The sequence below is a fragment of the Acipenser ruthenus genome, chromosome 21 (assembly GCF_902713425.1).
Source record: "Acipenser ruthenus chromosome 21, fAciRut3.2 maternal haplotype, whole genome shotgun sequence".
NCBI lineage: Eukaryota > Metazoa > Chordata > Actinopteri > Acipenseriformes > Acipenseridae > Acipenser > Acipenser ruthenus.
Window position 1 is genome coordinate 2,805,835 of NC_081209.1, and position 18,783 is coordinate 2,824,617.

General features: G+C 46.6%; 1 protein-coding gene across 8 annotated transcripts; it reads right to left on the bottom strand.

Moving 5' to 3' along the window:
* Positions 1–92: 92 nt before the first annotated feature.
* LOC117426848 (protein-tyrosine sulfotransferase 2-like) lies at positions 93–17,826 on the bottom strand. Of its 8 annotated transcripts, XR_009307999.1 has the most exons (8): positions 17,617–17,823; positions 16,284–16,444; positions 4,547–5,470; positions 3,703–3,901; positions 2,968–3,018; positions 2,526–2,630; positions 1,613–1,661; positions 93–1,267 (listed from the first exon to the last, which is right to left on the bottom strand). XR_009307999.1 is itself a non-coding variant. In XM_058994304.1 (7 exons), the coding sequence occupies exons 3-6, from the start codon at positions 5,386–5,388 to the stop codon at positions 1,629–1,631; spliced, it is 1,125 nt and encodes a 374-aa protein (XP_058850287.1). In that variant the 5' UTR covers positions 5,389–5,470; positions 16,284–16,444; positions 17,617–17,820; the 3' UTR covers positions 93–1,267; positions 1,613–1,628. The 8 variants fall into 8 exon arrangements, 1 of the variants encoding a protein (XP_058850287.1); XR_009307995.1 differs by adding an exon at positions 11,735–11,868 and having other exon boundaries at positions 1,613–3,018; positions 17,617–17,826; XR_009307994.1 differs by having other exon boundaries at positions 1,885–3,018.
* Between the last annotated feature and the right edge of the window lie 957 nt (positions 17,827–18,783).

An 18,783-nucleotide genomic window follows, 5' to 3' on the forward strand; every position in this document is an offset into this window, starting at 1 on the left:
CTCGTCTCGTCAGCTACACTGTGCCTCACACAAGGTGCAGACAGAGTGCTGTACCCCCTAAAACAGAAACCAACACACACCAGACATGCGGCTAGTGCAAAACAAGATTTTATTTGATCCATAACCTCAAACAAGGTCTCATTCGTGTTGTATGTGTGGCATCTATACACAAAATAAGACATACTGGAATTTAGAAAAATCCTTAACAGTGCTAGATTGATTTCCCATACAGGATTTATAATCGAAGTCGGAATGTAAAAAGAAAATACAAAACTGCAGGCAGGGTTATCGGTGGTCGAGGTGGTGATTGTCTCCAAGCAGCTCAGCGGGGGGCCAGCCTCAGCTTTGCTGCTCTCCAGGTAGATAAAACTGCCCCTCCCGGGTTTGACACAAGCAGTCTCAATCTCTGAAGCGACTGGTAATGCGATGACCCGGAGAGACACAAGTCAGGGTGATGAGTGTCAGTGTTTTGTGATTAGAGTCTGTCTGCATGTCAGCAGTACAGACACATTCCAGGGAAAGTGGCGTTCATGAGACAGGACGCCTGCAGCACTGCTTCAGTCATGTGACACGAGAACGTTCCACAGCTCTCAAAGGGGTGACCTACTCTTACTTACTGCTGGACGCCCAGCTGAAGAGAAAAGACTGGCTTAGCCCTTCAGGTTCGGAGGTTTCTCGCTTTTTTTTTTTTAATACAAATTTATACAATACAGTCTTTTGAGATTTCCCTAAACACCCGTTTAACAATGCTCCCCCTTTCAGAGCTCCCCGGTTTAAATTGAAGAGAGGGGAGGGAACCCCACAAGGAACACTGTACACAATAAAAATCTTTAAAACCCTCACAGGCAGGTGAGGTCTCCACACAATCAGATCAGTCCTTCACAAACGCAAGGCAGTGCAGTGTAGAGCACACAGGCAGGGCTCCTGCCTCTCTGAGTGCACACAGCCTCTACTCACACACGCACGCACGCACGCACGCACAGCCTCTACGCACGCACCACGCGCACGCACACACACACACACTTCTCTCCGCAAGAGGCAGGACGGGTGTTTGAAATCTGTCCACAAGGCGCTGGTTCACTGCTCTGGTCCACTTTGTGATAGATGGTTCTCTCCCATGATGATTGAATTAAAAAAAAAAAAAGTAAAAGAAATTAAAAATAACACATATTCCAAACAGCTGCGTGGAAGTGCTGTGGGCCGGGCCGGGCCGGGCCGGGGCTGCACGTCGGCTGGAATCGGACACTGCGATTCGGGACTCTGTGTTCTGGAAAAGAAACAAGTGTGAGTCGCTCACCCTGCACACTGCTGCGCTGCTTCTTATAGGGGCCTGCGCGGAGGGGGGTTGCTGATTTTTAGCTCTCTTACATGGATCAGTCTTACTGATCTGTAATGTGATTCAATAGTAAAATATACAACACAATAACTGCAAGTTAAAATACTGTATGACAGTGCAAATGCAAATATATTGTGGCATGCATGATTGATACTAAAGAAACTGCAATGCCCTGAATTAAACTAATGTAAAAGATCCTAAAGAAACTGCACATGTGTGATTTGGGTTTCGTATAGGCTTGCAAACTCTAAAGAGATATAAAGGATATGTACAAACCTGCTTCCTCCCCGCTTCACCGCTGAGTCTCTGATGTGTTCTGCAACGCCTGCAAAATGCGCATCAGACTCAGAGTTAGTTAAAGGGGGCAGTGATGCACATTTCAAACAGTTCCATTCAACTGAACATCTATGTTTATGAGCATTTATGCAAAATAAAACAATACATATAAAAACAAAAACAAGAAATGAAAAATGGCGTGGCTGCATTCAATGAAAAAACAAACCAAAACAACCCCCAGGTACATTCAGATGTCAGTTTGGTTTTGTCACCTTTGCAGAAACCCTGTGGTGAGCTGTCTATCCGCTCACAAATCAAGCAGCGCCCAGCACAGGAAACCAGGGCAAGCACCTCCATGCAGCTCCAGATCTGAGAGAGACGTTCTGAAGCGAGCGCACGGTTTCACTGACACCCACCTCATCCACCCGCTTCACAGATCTCCTAAAGTCAAACGCTGTTCTAGCAATTTAATTACAAAGGTGCAGATTTATACTAATGAGGAACGAGAAACAAACAATAAAGTGGATCCACTTGGGTCTCACAGAGAGTGTTTACCGGCTCGGACAACACACTAAAAACAGGTGTGGTTCAAACTCAAATCAGCAGCACAGTATAAATAAGACCGGTGTGTGTTTCTTAATGTGGACTGAGGGAGAAGCATTGGCAGGAGGTTCTAAGCTATTCCACAATACCATATTTCAAACCACAGAAGGAAAGATTATCAGATTCCATCTTCATCCTATCTGACCTGGACAATCAGAAGAGCGCCCCCTTCAGGAAGCTGAGAGCACGTGCAGGAATATTAAATCTGTTAAGAGAGGAACACCCCCCCACCCCCCACAGCTCTTTACTGAGACAGTGTGAACAACACGCAGAGCATTCCCCTCGGGACACAGAGAGACGCGGCTCTCACAATTCACAGGGCTTGTTATCTTGCTAAAGCCTTCTCTCGTTGCAGTGTGCTGCAGAGGCTGTGCCTGGATTCACGCAAGCACAAATACAGACACGGTATCTGCATCTGGAAACAGACAAGAATAATTACATGAAATCCAATAGGTCAGGCCTCAGTTCAGCTTTCAATCAATAAACAAAACAATTACTTAACAAGCCAGAGACGAGCCAAAACAAATTAGCAAAAACAAAAACACCAACCACACCAGCAACCCAGAGCCACCAATGAAAATCGATGACTAATTCATTTGCGGTTTTGAAAGGCTGTCCGATTCTTGCGTCTGGCAGTGAAAAGGAAGCAGCAGGGATCTGCTATTGCAACACAGCGCTGGCTGTTTTCTATCAGTGTGTGCAAACACAGACCCACACAGAAATGTGTTCACAGTGCTACAGGTCTCGCTCACCTGATGCTGTCCTTTTAAATTGGCCGGCGTTTTAAAATCTCCCTTCATTACCTGAAAAACAGAAAAAAAAAGTCACGTCTAGGCAGCTCCCTTCACGATGTGCCGATCAAAACATCCTATTGGCACAGTGCCACTTTAACCCACTTCTCTGGTCACGGGTAATCTGGCTACTTGTCAAGAATCGAAAGGATTATTTTTCCATACTCCCCCTGCTACTCAATAGATGCCTTGAGAGACTAGGCAGCTGGTGTTGTGAGCCCCCCCCCCTCTAGTGGAGCTGAGTGGAACTGCACCCAGACTAGCCCTGCCAAGAAGTGGTGCAGTCCGAAATCTGAAGGGAGCAGAACGCCATTAAAATATCGATTTTCCTAAACAAGAATTATTATACCAATTCCCATTTCATTTGTATACTGAGCTTCTAGTAACACTTCTAATAGGCTATGCATTTATCACAAAGTGTCTTTGTCCATCTCGTCACAATGCTTTACTTTATTTAGGAGTCTGTGGCTTCGTTGCGCTGTTGCTGCTGTCGGCTTTGTCAGCATTTCTAGCCTTCTTAAAGAAGCAGTTGGTAACAGAAGACGTTCTTAATGCTCTTTCCATTGCATCAAGAGGACTGACTGACTGCACGAGACAGTTGTGTGGGAGGTGCGAGTCATGTGACTTTGCCTGCCTATGATGCGAGTTCCAGCTTGACTACAGCCCTGCTGAAGACCCTTTAGAGACCACGCCTACCCGCTGAGTGTTATTGACCACGAGGGGGTCCGGGCTGCCGTAGTTGGGCGGGTTGGCGTTGGGGTCGTACCCGAGCCGGGTCAGCATGGGCGCGATCTCGGCCATGTCCATCAACACGTCCACAGGAATGTGCCCCACCCACTTGGACAACGCCTCCAGATTCACGGGCTTGATCACCTGGTCCGTGGAGCGCTCGGTCCTGCAGAGGCACAGCAAACAGCACACACACACACACACACACACACACACAATGAGCGAGGCAGCGCCAGCACAGAACTGTCACAACACTCAACAGAGATCCACTTAGAAACTAGAACACAATCTTAACTAATTCACTCAGCTCACAATCTGATCGGCACGGGGACCGGGGAGACTTTACACTGACCTCAATTAGACATACCAGACCTCAGTGTAATTAAACCTGAAACAGAAGAATCTGCATGCATGAATGAACACTGGGATTAGGGATATAAACACGTGGCTGAGAATAATCAGCATTCCTGGGGCCTCTGTGGTATACAAGCAATAGTCAGCTGTAGAATGGTTAGCATAGAGGAGAACTCAGGAGCGACAGACAGGTTTCTAGGAGCGCTCAGAATACCAAAGTTACACAGAAAACAGAAGCAACAACACAGCGAGAGCCGCGTGTCCTTAATGAACGAGGCCCATTCCATGGTACGCATGTTACAGCGACATTAGGGGCTCTGGAAATCACATAGCTTTTGGCTATACAACTTTAAAAATGTATGTGTCACGGCACGTTCTCAGGCTTTGTGCCAATGCAGGAGCTCCAAACTGTAACACCCGGAGCGTGGAATGGGCTGCGCGCGTGCGGGCCCCTTACTTGGAGAGGGAGACTCCGCCAGGCTTGCCGATGGCGTCCTCGTGGTGCAGCACGGCCTCGTCCCAGCGGATATCCAGGAAGCGCATGATCTCCTGCATGGACCTGCGCGGGTGCAGCACCAGCTGCTCGTAGTGCACCGGCTTGCACCGGGACGGCCCCACCTGCAGGCACTGCGAGTACATGGCCTCCACTGCCTTGTTCCACTTGACCAGGCAGTCGCGATAGCTGCTCAGGTCGAAGCCGGCGATGGTCACCTTGCGGCTGATCATGGAGTGCACCGAGGCCCGGCCGTCGCGGAGCAGCAGCAGGAACCTGGAGTTGGGGAACAGGTGGGAGAGGTAGAGGGAGGACTTGAGGGTGAAGGGGTCCTTGTTGCAGAGGTACTGGGCCGGCTCTCCGTGCCGGGCGATCACCTCCAGGATGAAAGCCCGCACTGCGGAGTCCAGCACCTGGTCCGTCACTCCCGCCTCGTCCAGCCTCATCTTCTCCCGCTCGGACTTGGACCAGGCCTGGCGCATGGCCAGCAGACGCGGGATGATGCGGGTCTCCTCCCCGCAGCGGATCTCGGGGTGCGCGTCCAGCATGGCCCGCATGAGGGTGGTGCCGCTACGAGGGACCCCGCCCACGAAGATCAGCGGCATGTCCTTGTTGTAGTGGTACTCCACGCGCTGCCAGTCCACCATCGACAGGCCATCCTGCTCCGGCTGCATCACCGCCCCCGAGCCCTTCCTGTACGCCTCCTCCCGCTGGCACTCCAGCACCTGCTGGCATACGTGCGCCATCAGCAGCATGCTGGCCACGCAGCCTGCCGCCACGGCAACCCGCCTGGTGGAGATGCGCATACCCCAAAAAACACGAGGCTCTCCACTCGAGTTTGAACACTACTGTCCCACCATCAGCGATGAGCTTCTAACCATCGCAGATCTAGAGGGGAGAGAGAGAGAGAGAGAGAGAGAGAGAGAGATCATGTTACTTCACTTATCCTTGTTTAATCAATTGCTATTGCCATGCGAGTTAAGAGAGGAGGGCGCATGCAGAGATGAAGCACCGCATGTAATTAGTTTTATTTTTGTGCAGACCTGTACAAATGAAACGATTGCACAAGGAGAATGAAACACTGTATTCACTGCTATTCAGATCTTGAGCAAGGTACTTTACCCAGATTGCTCCAGTAAAAACCCAACTGTATAAATAGGTAATTGTATGTAAAAATAATGTGATACTTTGGAAGTCGCCCTGGATAAGGGCTTCTGCTAAGAAATAAATAAATAAATAAATAAATAAATAAATAATAATAATAATAATAATAATAATAATAACAATAATAATAGAAAAACCAGGCTTTCAGTAAGCGGACAGTAGACTCCTCATGGAGTAGCATATGAAATGCTTTCATTTTTACACTAAATGAGTTTTGGCTAGTCCAGAGTTTCAGAGAATCAGGTCTTGGTTAATCAACTGGCAGCTGGACTTGCATTGGTATATTTAAACTATTTATTTATAGACTTTAAAAGATTGCTTTTCTATCATTCAGCAAAACAAGTTACTGTAAACCACCAGAACCAAACAGAAGCAGGTAGTAAACCCCAAGCCATTAAATATCATTTTTACAACAACCTTCGTCTTGCCAGCTCGTCTCCAACAGCAACTGAAAGACTTCCCATCCCTTAACTGAGACAGATGGACCTGGTCTCTGCTCCAGCTGAACAGCGGCAGAGTGAGTCACTCCTCCTCCTGCTCTGCTCCGTGCAACACGCAGATCAAGTGCTCCCTTATTTGCTCTTATCAAGACCCCTTGCTTCCACACGGCATTGCTATTTGTTCTATATTTAAAGTACCTCATTTGTAACGCATGGCCGTGTCACAAAGCTGCTTAATTTACAAATATTTGTTTTCAATAGATTGCACCTTATACGCAAGCAATGCAACAGGATCACCAGGGACAGCAATAAATTCCAACAAGACGCAAAACACTCCTTTGTTTTTTCGTTGCCGTTCAGTAATTTTAATGCTACCCCTGCTTCTGGGTGGGCTGCAGCACTAGCACTCCAGTTGAGAGCTCTACTTGCTGTTCTCTATCCTGATCCAGATAAGGCTCAGCACAGTAATCCGAGAGCTGGCCTTCAATTACTTCCACACTCCAGAGAGCGAGTAGACCACAAGAGCCCAACACACAGCGTTTCAGCTCCGTGAGCAGCATGGGGATTGAAGTCTCCTCCAACATCGATCCAGCCGCTTACCAGCACAGTATCCGCTGAGCGCCATGCTGCCAAACATACTGTCACTGCACTTGCTTCTCTGGAACAGTGTCCTGGCCAAGAGAGTCACGCCCTCGTCCAGGATCAGAGATCTGGAGTGGCACTCCCTGGCGACATCTGGAGTAAGCGTGTTTCAACAAGATTGTGTGTCATTACAGAAATGACAAGAGCACGTTATAAACACTCGCGATTTCTCTCCCTGCGCCTTCCCAGAACGGGCTGTACAAAAAGGACCCCATTCGTTAATCACTTTGAAATCACGCTGAAATAATGCAGCAAACTTCCACATGCTCCTTTCCTTACAGAAGATACTTTCGATAAAACTGCGCTGCCATCAGCGAATACAAAGCCCTGGAATGACGACTCCTTTGGCTTTCTTCTGTGTAGACTGCCTCCTCTCTCTTTCCCTTTCTATCGTTCTCTTTGCTTTCTCTTTCTGTCCTGCATCTGGTTTGCCTTTCATTCTGTTTAGTATACTGGGCTGTTCCGACATCACTGATCCTTGCTCTGCGTTTGTGTAACACAAAATGAAAACGGAGTGTGCAAGGCGTTTGCAGTGTTAATGTTTTCACCTTCTTTGTTGTTTGGGGTTATTTTTTTTGTTCCTACACCTGATCTTCTGGCTCAGCACACTCGAGGACTATTCAGGCATCCCTAAATTCCTGTCCGGAAGACTTGGGCTGTGCTGTGAAGTGGAGCCCCAGCAATTACTACCTGCAACAGAAGAGTCGGCTCTGGGTCTCAGTTCAGTGCACACGACTGGTTTCAATCTGCCTGCTTTAAGCCATGTGCGTCCAGGTGTGTAATTACAAGAGAGACGCAGCCCTGAGACTGCAACCCTTCATACAGCACAGGGCCTGGATGCAGAGCGAGTCCCCAGGAAGAGCATCGCCTTCATCAGAATAATTTTTTTTTTTTGCTGAAGACACTTTAAAGAAATGGAGCAGCTCTATGCGGTGTGTTCAGTCATTAAGGGCAGCAGTGTGGAGTAGTGGTTAGGGCTCTGGACTCTTGACTGGAGGGTCGTGGGTTCAATCCCAGGTGGGGACACTGCTGTTGTACCCTTGAGCAAGGTACTTGACCTAGATTGCTCCAGTAAAAACCCAGCTGTATAAATGGGTAATTGTATGTAAAAATAATGTGATATCTTGTAACAATTGTAAGTCGCCCTGGATAAGGGCGTCTGCTAATAAATAAATAATAATAATAATAATAATAATAATAATAATAATAATTAACAGGAAGCAAACTGAACTGGCTGCCAGGTTCCTGAACGTGACAGGGAGTGCATCAGGAAAGCAAACGCAGGCTAAAAAAACAAAATCTGTGATAAGCGATTTTCCGAGTAATATCATAAACGCTGACCTTTAAAAGTCTCCACCTCCCTGGAGTCAAACTGTAATCACACACACAAAAAAAAAAGAATATTACTAAGTAAATAAAATGCTTCTCGTAAAACTAAAACACAAGGAAGGAAATTAAACTGTGCCTACATCCTGGACAGAAACTCCCCTTCAGACTGCGATGGAAAATGAAGCCCTTGTGAATCTGCCTGCCTGGTAATCCTGGAGGATGTCTAAACTGATGTGGAGAACAGGCGCCTGTGTGTTCTCACCAGCACTAAATCACATCAGCAATGTCACTCCCTTCCAATTCCATCGGAACTTGACTGGCTTCAGAACTGATTTTACAACCTGGCCTCTGGCTTTCAGGATTATCCCTGGATCCCTGCCTCTGCACCTGACCGCGCTCTGAGTATCCCAGACTCCGGCTTGCTGGGAATTCAGGGACGCTTCCCAATAGGAAAGAGCCGCAGCCAGGAGCGTATCCTTTAGATCACAGAAAATAAAACAAGTGTACCCTGGCATCTTTCCTTGTCAAATCATTTCTTATTAGATAGTAGCAAGTCAGGCTGCTTGAGTAGATCCCCTTCAGTAAGCAGATCCCTTTGGCAGCGATTTTTGAAATGCAATTTAATTTTTAAACAGTTTGTGTGAACTCTATGGAGTTCGAGAAGTTGCCCTGTCAAAACTTTGAAAAAAACATGATTATAAAATAGATTCACAAATAGGAAACGTAATGTGATGCAATCCTACACACAGTGACTGAAGGGGATATGAAACTGTGTAATTACACCCAAAACAATAGCCTGCTGTTCACCAAAATATAATACAAAATAATAAGAATGATAATGAGAGTCTGCAAATCCCAAATCTCTTCTGCAGGAGGATTTCCGACCACAAGGACCCACCCTTCCTGCAAGCAAGGGGAGCAGGGCCCTTTCACTGACCCCCCCGAAGGCTTCATTAACCCAGCACTGCAGGGTCAGTCTCTCTGTTTGTTTGACTGGAGCCACCCTACACTCCAGACTGAGTTTCATCTCAGACCAGGGGCTCGCTGTTGCTCCGGGAGCTGCTCCTTATTGATTCTTCCCTTCTGGTAGTTTCTCATTGCGCAGCTTGAATCGCTCAGTATCACGGAGGACTGACCCAGACTGAAACACTAAGCCAGAGAGGACGGGGGCGGGGTGGGGGTGGGGAGGGATTTCTGTTTTTCTTAAACAAAAGTTGTTTTTTTTTTAAATCATGCTTGAAATGTCTCATTAAAAAAAAGGTAGCTAGTTGTCAATAACTTTAAATACGTCTCCATCCAAATGAAGTAAACTGTCCAGAGAACACAAAGAGAAGTCTTGTGACTGGCAGTGAAACTGTGAAGAGAGCAAGAGAGCCCCGTGGAGCCCTGCTACCCCAGGAGCCTCGCCCCCGGCCCATGCGCTGGAGGGCTGGTCAGCAGGAGTTTGGTACTTGATGCCTGGGTGCTGAAGCGGAGGGTTTAGTAGCTGACCTTCAGAGAGCTCTGGGCTCAGTTCCACACTGACTGCTCAGCTGAACCGCTCTTGTGTGGGATGCTTTCCCGTGTGACTGATCGAGTACTGTTAGACGCTGTCACGTGGGAAGTGTTTTGTGGTTAAAGGACTCGATTGCTGCTGAATACAGGCATCCTGTCCAAGCCTACAGGCGGGTGGTTTGTGAGAGCTGATCACATGATCTCAGTGTGACAGTGCAGTCCAGCTCTCTTAAGCAATTAAGCTGGTATTGAAATGTCTCCCTTTTGGATTTCACGTTAGATACGGCACATCAGACAGAGACAGAGAATTCCCCAGCACCAGAACCACAGAACAGCGTCGAGGAGGATTCCTGCCAGACGTGAATCTGTTTGAAAAAGCAGCATGCGATTCCACTGGGGCTGTACAGCAGGTGACCCAGCCTACACACACCTACACACCCACACCCCCACTTCCACACCCCACTTCCACACCCCACACACTATGCTCTCTATTCATGGCCTCTTTTTGCAGAAAGTAGACAGCATTAACATTTGGCAATGAAAGACAAACAGTAAAGCTGTTGTACTGCATCCAGTACAGAGATGGAAAGAAGACTCTTATTGCATAGCAGTTTGATCCATTCCTGGTTTTACTAGGAGTTTAATAAGACCCACCTGAGCTTATATGAACACCTGGAATGGGTGGATCTGCTTTGCAACAGGAGTCTTATTTTTATCCTCGCAGTAATGTACAGTTCAGCGCACAATTAACAGCCCCCTGAATAATCGATGTCAAAATATTAGATCAAGTGAAGGTCACAGCAAAGAATTCAAGAAAATCAGTCAATCATTGACTCAATCAAACAACTGATGAAGTACAGCTCACAGGATTGTTGGTCCCAGGACAGATCAATAACAGATGAAAGCAGTCAGTGAGCGTCAATGAGAGAGGAGAATCGGGTCCCTCTGGGGGGGGGGCAGCTCCTATCCTCCTGGGGCTCTTTGTCACTCTTAAATGACAGCGAGCAAATTAGTGTGTCGTCTCCAGAGACAACAAGTGTATCAAGCACACCATGTGATCCAGTGGAACTGCAGCCAGCCATACAGCTCAGTGTTCCTGCAGCCACACGCTTTCCTGGATCACTGCAACACAAGGGCAGGCAGGGCCAAGAAAATCCTCTTCTTAACCACATCGACTCTGTTTTGCACACGCCGTTTTCAGTAGAGCGATCTTTACTTGCAGTTGTGTGTTAATCACTCTGCTGTCTTCAGTCACCTCTTACAGCCAGGGCATAGGAACCAGAGCCCCAGACTTCAGTGCATTTCAAACTCACACAGCAGCAGCCAGCCATCCTCCAGCAGACTGGGGACGCGACACTCAGGCAGGCTTAGATTCAGTTAAAGATACAAAGACAAGTCACAACAGGGGGAGTTTCTTTGATTGCTGTCACAGTCACACTAGGATTCCTGCTGAGCAAGAAAAGAGGTTACCTCGCCTCTGAGACCAAGCACAGCACTGGGAAATTTCCACCACACGTCTGGAAACAACTGACACTTAATACAGAGCGTGTAGTCCAGTAAGCCAGGTTTACAACTGATCACACGGTGAAGAACAATCGCTGTGTGTTAGAAACATTAGAAACAAGGAACCGTTTCAGAACTCAAACACAAGTCTGATTCTGTTGCTAAGAGACCATTAAAAAAAAAAAAATCTTACCAAAGTCCCTTGCAATTGTAATCTAGAAGCTTGAGAACCCAGTTACATGACAAACAGCAGCTTCAAAGAGCTGGCCAAGCACAGACCCCTTCCCATTCAGAGCAGCGCTCTCCACTCCTGCCATCGTAACAAGGGTTCATCCTGACCAACAATGAAGCCTCTCTCTCCTCTCAGAGCACAGCAATCCTCTCAGAGCTTACAAATACATCAGACATTCTGAGCACTGCTAGCATGTGTGTGAAGACATTGAGAGAGTCGAACAGTGTGAATGAACTGATTACATGTCTCTTAATAATAATAATAATAATAATAATAATAATAATAATAATAATAATAATAATAATAATAATAATTCCTCTGGAATCTTTGGAGATTGGAAAGTCGTACCAGAGACAGAGAATAGAGGAGGGAACGCTGGAGCTTGGAGGCACAGATTTGAAAGAGATCAGCTGAGCCGTGCCGGGTTTGTGCAGCCCGTTCAAGGGGAAGATATTTCTTATCTCAAGTGCCTTTCCTGTGACCTAGAAGGAGAAATCCAGAATTACAAAAACCCTTTCTAAACCATCACAGGCCTGATGGCACCACCCACACAGTGGAATTAGAGAAAGAAAATTATGCATCTAAAAAGCAATGACTAATAACTTAAAAGGCTACAAATGACCGTAGCAAAGCTAATGTGCTTTCACATTGGGCGCTGTATCTGGATGTAACGGTGATGGGACATTACAGAAGTGCAGTAATGACACAGCCAGCAGCTTGGCCTCGCTCCTCAGAGACAGCTTCAGAAAGGGACCCCGCTGATAATGAGGGCAGACTGCAGCTCCCTTCAAGGCGCAAACAGAAAGCTTAATGGCAGAGTTGGCCGTGCAAGACACAAAGCAATTTGCACAAGGCATATAATCCACCCCAACTGCCCCACTTAGACTGACCATAATCAATCCAGGAAAAGAGAGCAGGCAGGCCTCATTAACACTGAGAGGGGTGGGGGGCATTATTCAAGACCAGAGGGGAGCAAGATGAGGGTCCCCCACACCCCCCGCCAACCCTTCTTAGTTCTTATTTTCATATGTTTACACACAGCGCTAAGACAAGGCAGGACCTCGAGGTCCTGCCTGGACTGAAATCCAGTATTTGAATATTGCATTGGTATTTGAATATTGCATTGGTATTGCATTGGGATTTGAATATTGCATTGGGATTTGAATATTGCATTGGGATTTGATATTGCATTGGGATTTGAATGTTGCAGCGTTGGTTTCAGTGTTGGTTCTCTTGCTCAAACACACACAGAGCTGGCCTGCAGGACTGGCTCGTCTCGTCTCCTCCCAGACTGAGTCGCGCTCCTGCTCCTTGTAAAGGGCACAGGGGGGTCAGGTCCCGCTGAGCCGATAGGATTACACAGCCCTGCAGCCCCCCTCTGCTTCAAGCACAATAGGCTCCTGTGAAAACCATCAGCTGCTTCTGCCCCGCATACAGGAACTCATTTACAAGCACTTTCACTGGAGCACCCCTTCATCACGCACACAAACACAGGAATACATTACTGCTCAATGCCTTAATGAGTTTCAACAGCTAGCTAGGAGCCATCATCCAACACACACACGCACACGCACGCACACAAACAAACACGCGCGCACACGCGAACGTGCACACGCGAACGTGCACACGCACGCACGCACACACACGCACGCACACACGCACACACAAACCCAACCACCAACCACTTAAAACTGAAGCTTTTTGAAGTGACAGAGTTTCATTGACTGTATGCAAGTATGCATCTACATATGCACACAGGCTTCCATGGGTAATGATAATCTGTTGCAAAGCAGTTTCACCTATTCCAGGTTTTACTATGAGCTTGATTAGCTACAGTGTATAGGTGTGTTTTATTAAACTCATAGTAAAACCAGGAATGGATCAAACTGCTATGCAATGAGAGTCTTATTTCTAACCCTGCATATGTATATGGAAAACACATATGTGAATTTAGTGGTTATGAAAAATGAGGGACTAATTGTAATAGCTCATCAAGACCTGGAAGGGGAGGGGTATTAATCCCTCCCTCGTCAATAAACAAACCCTATTTAAAACAACATCTCTTTCCCTACTGCAGCGAGGGGGGGGGGGGGGGGGCTGTCTGTCCCTTTTCATCCTCCGTCACGCCTGCTCGGTTTAGTGATAAAGAACGACTCCGGTTACATAACGCTCAACATGAAAAAAATATTCCCTGTCGTCTAGCAGCTGAGCTCCGTCTCAACCCTGAAGCATCCTTCCCTTTCCATCTGCTGCAAACCGGAGAGTGAGAAAAATATATATATATATATATATATATGTATGTGTCACCAGGCTAAATGCACATTAGGCTTCAGTTTTACACAGCCTGCAGTTTTAAGGGCTTTTAAGGCAGGACTGCCCACACTTCTTATTGAAATCTTGTGTGAGGCTGTCAGGAATCAGGCTCTGGTCAGCAAAAACTCACATGGCTGCGTCAGGACCTGGAAACAGCACAGGATCCCTGCACCCCAATACCCATCAACCCTGACTCTATCACTCGATTCTGCAGGACTAACAGGTGAACATGTGAAAGCACTTAGTGATCAGAATTCGGTTTATGCCTTGCATGCTAGTCAAACAATAAAAACAAACTATCATAAAGGGCCGTAGGTCTGCAGAATCGCTCTGCGAAAGACTGAAACGTTGACAGCGCTACAGAAGGAGTAGCCTGCAAGACCTTCAAGGTGAAGAGATTCTTTTGGGAAGCCTTCAGGGGAGCGTGTGTGCAGCGGTGCTCAGATCTTTTTCCATGGGCCGTTCCCAAGCAGCCCCCCGTGAGAGAGCAGCTCAGGCGGGGGGGGGGGGGGGGGGGGTCCCGCAGGAGTGCTTTGCCACGGCCAGCACAATAAACCCAGCCGGCAGGGCCTAATTCCCTCAGTTACCGCAACCACTAAATTACACAAACCCAGGAGGCTCAGTTTTCAAGCAACTGCATTACGCTGGCAGAACATCAATATCTCTTTTCCAATTGTTCCCCCAACAGCTGAGAGAGCTCAGCTCGCTGCTGGCACACGAGGAACCTGAAATAAAAGCAACCCATCTGCCAACAGCGGCAGACTGAAGAGACTCCAGTACAGGCTTCAGATTAACTACGAGGATGAAATCACGAGCAAGCACTGTGAAAGCACTGCAGCAAAGAAACTGCAATTCAACCGTGCAACCTTCAGACAAACACTGTAGCTTTCAAAAAGGGGAGCTTGCAGAAGCGTCTTACAAAAAGAAAAAAATACGTGCATTTTTTTGTACTGCAAAGCCAGAGGAAGCTGAGCATTAGCATCGCACACGCACAACCACACTGTCTCTCGCTGTGCCGTAGCAGAATCAAAGAGCCACATGGCAAGGCACACGAGAAGAATGATCCAGGAGGCATTCTGCCTGAAGAGCTCCGTCTTACAGGACAGGACAGTCACACTGACAGCAGCACGGGAGCACAAGAACTCGCAGGATTCTGCAAAAGAGTGGCTCTGAATTGAACAGGAAGCAGCCACTTCCCATTCAAGCAGCGTCTCTAATAAACTGCTAATGAGAAAACAAACAGACTGAACACACGTAGCGATCAGGCCAGCATGGCCCGGTTACTGTTAAGTGGTATACCACTCTGTCACCTATTTCTTACAGCTGCAGTACACCATAAATACACCTCCATGCTATTTCGTTATTTTCAATTTAGAGCAGTGAAGCAATCCATAGTAAAGTACATCTGCCAAATCAGAAATTAAACGTATCTGTGAATTATCGACTCATGCAACAGAAAGTGAGCTACATCCCCACTTTCTTCTGGTGTTTTTGAGTTTCGTTATGGCTCATTTTGTGTTCTCTAGGTGTGAAAAGCGACACCACATGTTCTCTAAGTGTGAACCGACAACTACGTGTTCTCTAAGTGTGAACCGGCACTGCGTGTTCTCTAAGTGTGAACCGGCACTGCGTGTTCTCTAAGTGTGAACCGGCACTGCGTGTTCTCTATGTGTGAACCGGCACTGCGTGTTCTCTAAGTGTGAACCGGCACTGCGTGTTCTCTAAGTGTGAACCGGCACTGCGTGTTCTTTAAGTGTGAACCGGCACTGCGTGTTCTCTATGTGTGAACCGGCACTGCGTGTTCTCTATGTGTGAACCGGCACTGCGTGTTCTCTAAGTGTGAACCGGCACTGCGTGTTCTCTAAGTGTGAACCGGCACTGCGTGTTCTCTAAGTGTGAACCGGCACTGCGTGTTCTCTAAGTGTGAACCGGCACTGCGTGTTCTCTAAGTGTGAACCGGCACTGCGTGTTCTCTATGTGTGAACTGGCACTGCGTGTTCTCTAAGTGTGAACCGGCACTGCGTGTTCTCTAAGTGTGAACCGGCACTGCGTGTTCTCTATGTGTGAACTGGCACTGCGTGTTCTCTATGTGTGAACCGGCACTGCGTGTTCTCTAAGTGTGAACCGGCACTGCGTGTTCTTTAAGTGTGAACCGGCACTGCGTGTTCTCTATGTGTGAACCGGCACTGCGTGTTCTCTATGTGTGAACCGGCACTGCGTGTTCTCTATGTGTGAACCGGCACTGCGTGTTCTCTATGTGTGAACCGGCACTGCGTGTTCTCTATGTGTGAACCGGCACTGCGTGTTCTCTATGTGTGAACCGGCACTGCGTGTTCTCTATGTGTGAACCGGCACTGCGTGTTCTCTATGTGTGAACCGGCACTGCGTGTTCTCTATGTGTGAACCGGCACTGCGTGTTCTCTATGTGTGAAATCATATTTAATAAAAACTGTGACTTTGTGAAGTACAGCACAGCACAGTTAGTGTCGACATGCCTACCCCTGAATGGATGGAATTTGTAGATGATCATAGCAGAAGAGCGAAGGAACGCTATGTTAGCGAGCACAGCAAGGGGCTTCCTCACCGTTACTCTCGCTGCTCCTCTTCCAGTGCGATTCCTCCACTCGGTGGTGCACTGTGCTCCGGACAGTCCCCCAGCTCGCTGCCTCACAGTCCAGTCTCTACCACACGGCTTTCCTGGGTCTCTCCGTCAGCATGGCCACAACTTCCACGGGGCGGAAGAGGCTGGAGGTTTCAAATAAAAATAAATAAGCTGGCAAAGAAACACAGGAGCGAGTCATGCAAGAGCGAGGCAGGACAAACCGAAACAAGCACTTTCAGCTGGATCTTGGGTGGAGCTTAGGAGGTGTATTTTCAGCCCAGAACTCTAACCACTGAGCTACTCAAAGCCACTGCAGCCCAGCGCTCTAACCACTGAGCTACTCAAACCCACTGCCTTCCACACTGCTTCCCAGCGCATCCTCTAACCACTGAGCTACTCAAACCCACTGCCTTCCACACTGCAGCCCAGTGCATCCTCTAACCACTGAGCTACTCAAACCCACTTCGAAACAGCAAGCATGTGATGTGATGTATTGCATTTAAAGTCGAGTACATGTCACAGTTCATTAAAAACGAAATTACAAAGCCCTGCAGTATAACGCTGTTCTCCCGGCTACACTGAAGAGGGGCGGGCTTTCCCGGCGGGGCTCCTTCATTCTAAGAAAGCTAAACTTGCAGAAGGAAGGTGACAGACATTCTTCCCTTCGGGAACTGTAACCCAACCCGACAAGAAACCGAGACCAGGGCATTATTATTACAGCAATGGCAATGCAAGAAGCGCTCGTTTTTCTGCAACGCGAGAACATTACTTCTTCAAAGAAAGGCATTTACATGCATTTTTACAGAACTTCCTTTTTCACTAGTAAAATGTAAATACGCTGAACCCGCAAGTGCATTCACATAAAGAGGAAACAGCGAGACGGACAAGTTTATAATTCAATATGTCGCTTTACTTAAAACAGCAAACTTGAGTTATGTCAGTATCACGGGACTTTCGTTTTATTTTGGGTATTCCCAATTCTATTAATAAATACAAACTTCACGTTTCTTTTTTGTAAGTAAAAGGGGGTTAATGCAACACTTCCACTTCCAACACTTCCAAAACCAGCAGGAACAAAACACAAACTAAACATTAGTACATACACCGTGGATCTCTCAAAAGAACGACTCTACACTGTTCAGAAATGATGCGACTGAACAAAATGATGTCATTAAAAAAGAGAGACGGTGTTTATCTCCAAATCACAAGGACATATATATATGTACACCTCCTCCAGAAAACTTACCGCTGTAATTACTTACGAAACCGAACACACACGTCGTTAATACTCTATATAAAACACCACCGCGCTTACCTTAGCTTATTCTATCTTTCCACTCGACGTCCGTCTGTTTCAGGATTGTTTACACGCAATTATTAGTCTAGAAACGGTATAAAATCTTCCAATTTAAAACCACCCTCTCCTGTGCTGTGCTGTGCTGTGCTGTGCTGTGCTGACTACGCGAAGGGGCGGGGCCAGTGCCTGGAGCTTCATTACTGCGCGGTGACGTCAGGCGCAAAGGCGAGAGTGGTTCGGTGAGGTGTCGTGTGTGTATTACCTTGCAATAATACCTTACAGAATTAGATCATTATTACTTATTAATAAACTAAAACTAGTCTGGAAAGCAGAGAAATGAGCAGCTTTCACAGAACGGAAACATCTAATGCTGTATGCAATACAGCTGGAGAGGCTGTACCAGACAGATAAAGGAAAATATAATTACAGTACTTCCTTAAAACGTGGCACCCTTTTAAACAATGTTGTAACATCTCTGATCGTACTGTTCAAATCATGTCATAATTATCCCTGAAGGTCTGGGTATGGCTTGTGGATTTAGATATGAATGTTAAAGGTATATATTTGATATGTTTCTACTATTTAAAAATGTTAATATATATATATATATATATATATATATATATATATATATATATATATATATATATTAACCCTATTGTGCAAAGCTTACTTTGTGTTATAATTTGTCATTGTCCAACAGTAATTTTCATTTCTACAAATACAATATAAACATTAGTTACTATTTTTTTTAGATACTAATTCAGTATTAAAGCTGCAATGTCTTACAGAAATGATGTTCTTTGTCACTAATATATTATATTATTATTATATATTATTTATTTCTTCGCAGACACCCTTATCCAGAGCAACTTACAATTGTTACAATATATCACATTATTTTTACATACAATTACCCATTTATACAGTTGGGTTTTTACTGGAGCAATCTAGGTAAAGTACCTTGCTCAAGGGTACAGCAGCAGTGTCCCCACCAGGAATTGAACCCACAACCCTCCAGTCAAGAGTCCAGAGCCCTAACCACTACTCCACACTGCTGCCCTAAATCTAGAGCGATGTGTTTTATTACATGCTTTTTGTGTTTATTTTAGTGTACTATAAAGCGGATATTTTTCTTTAAATTCCCCACCGCTGCTGTGCTCATAATCTATACTGCGGCTACTA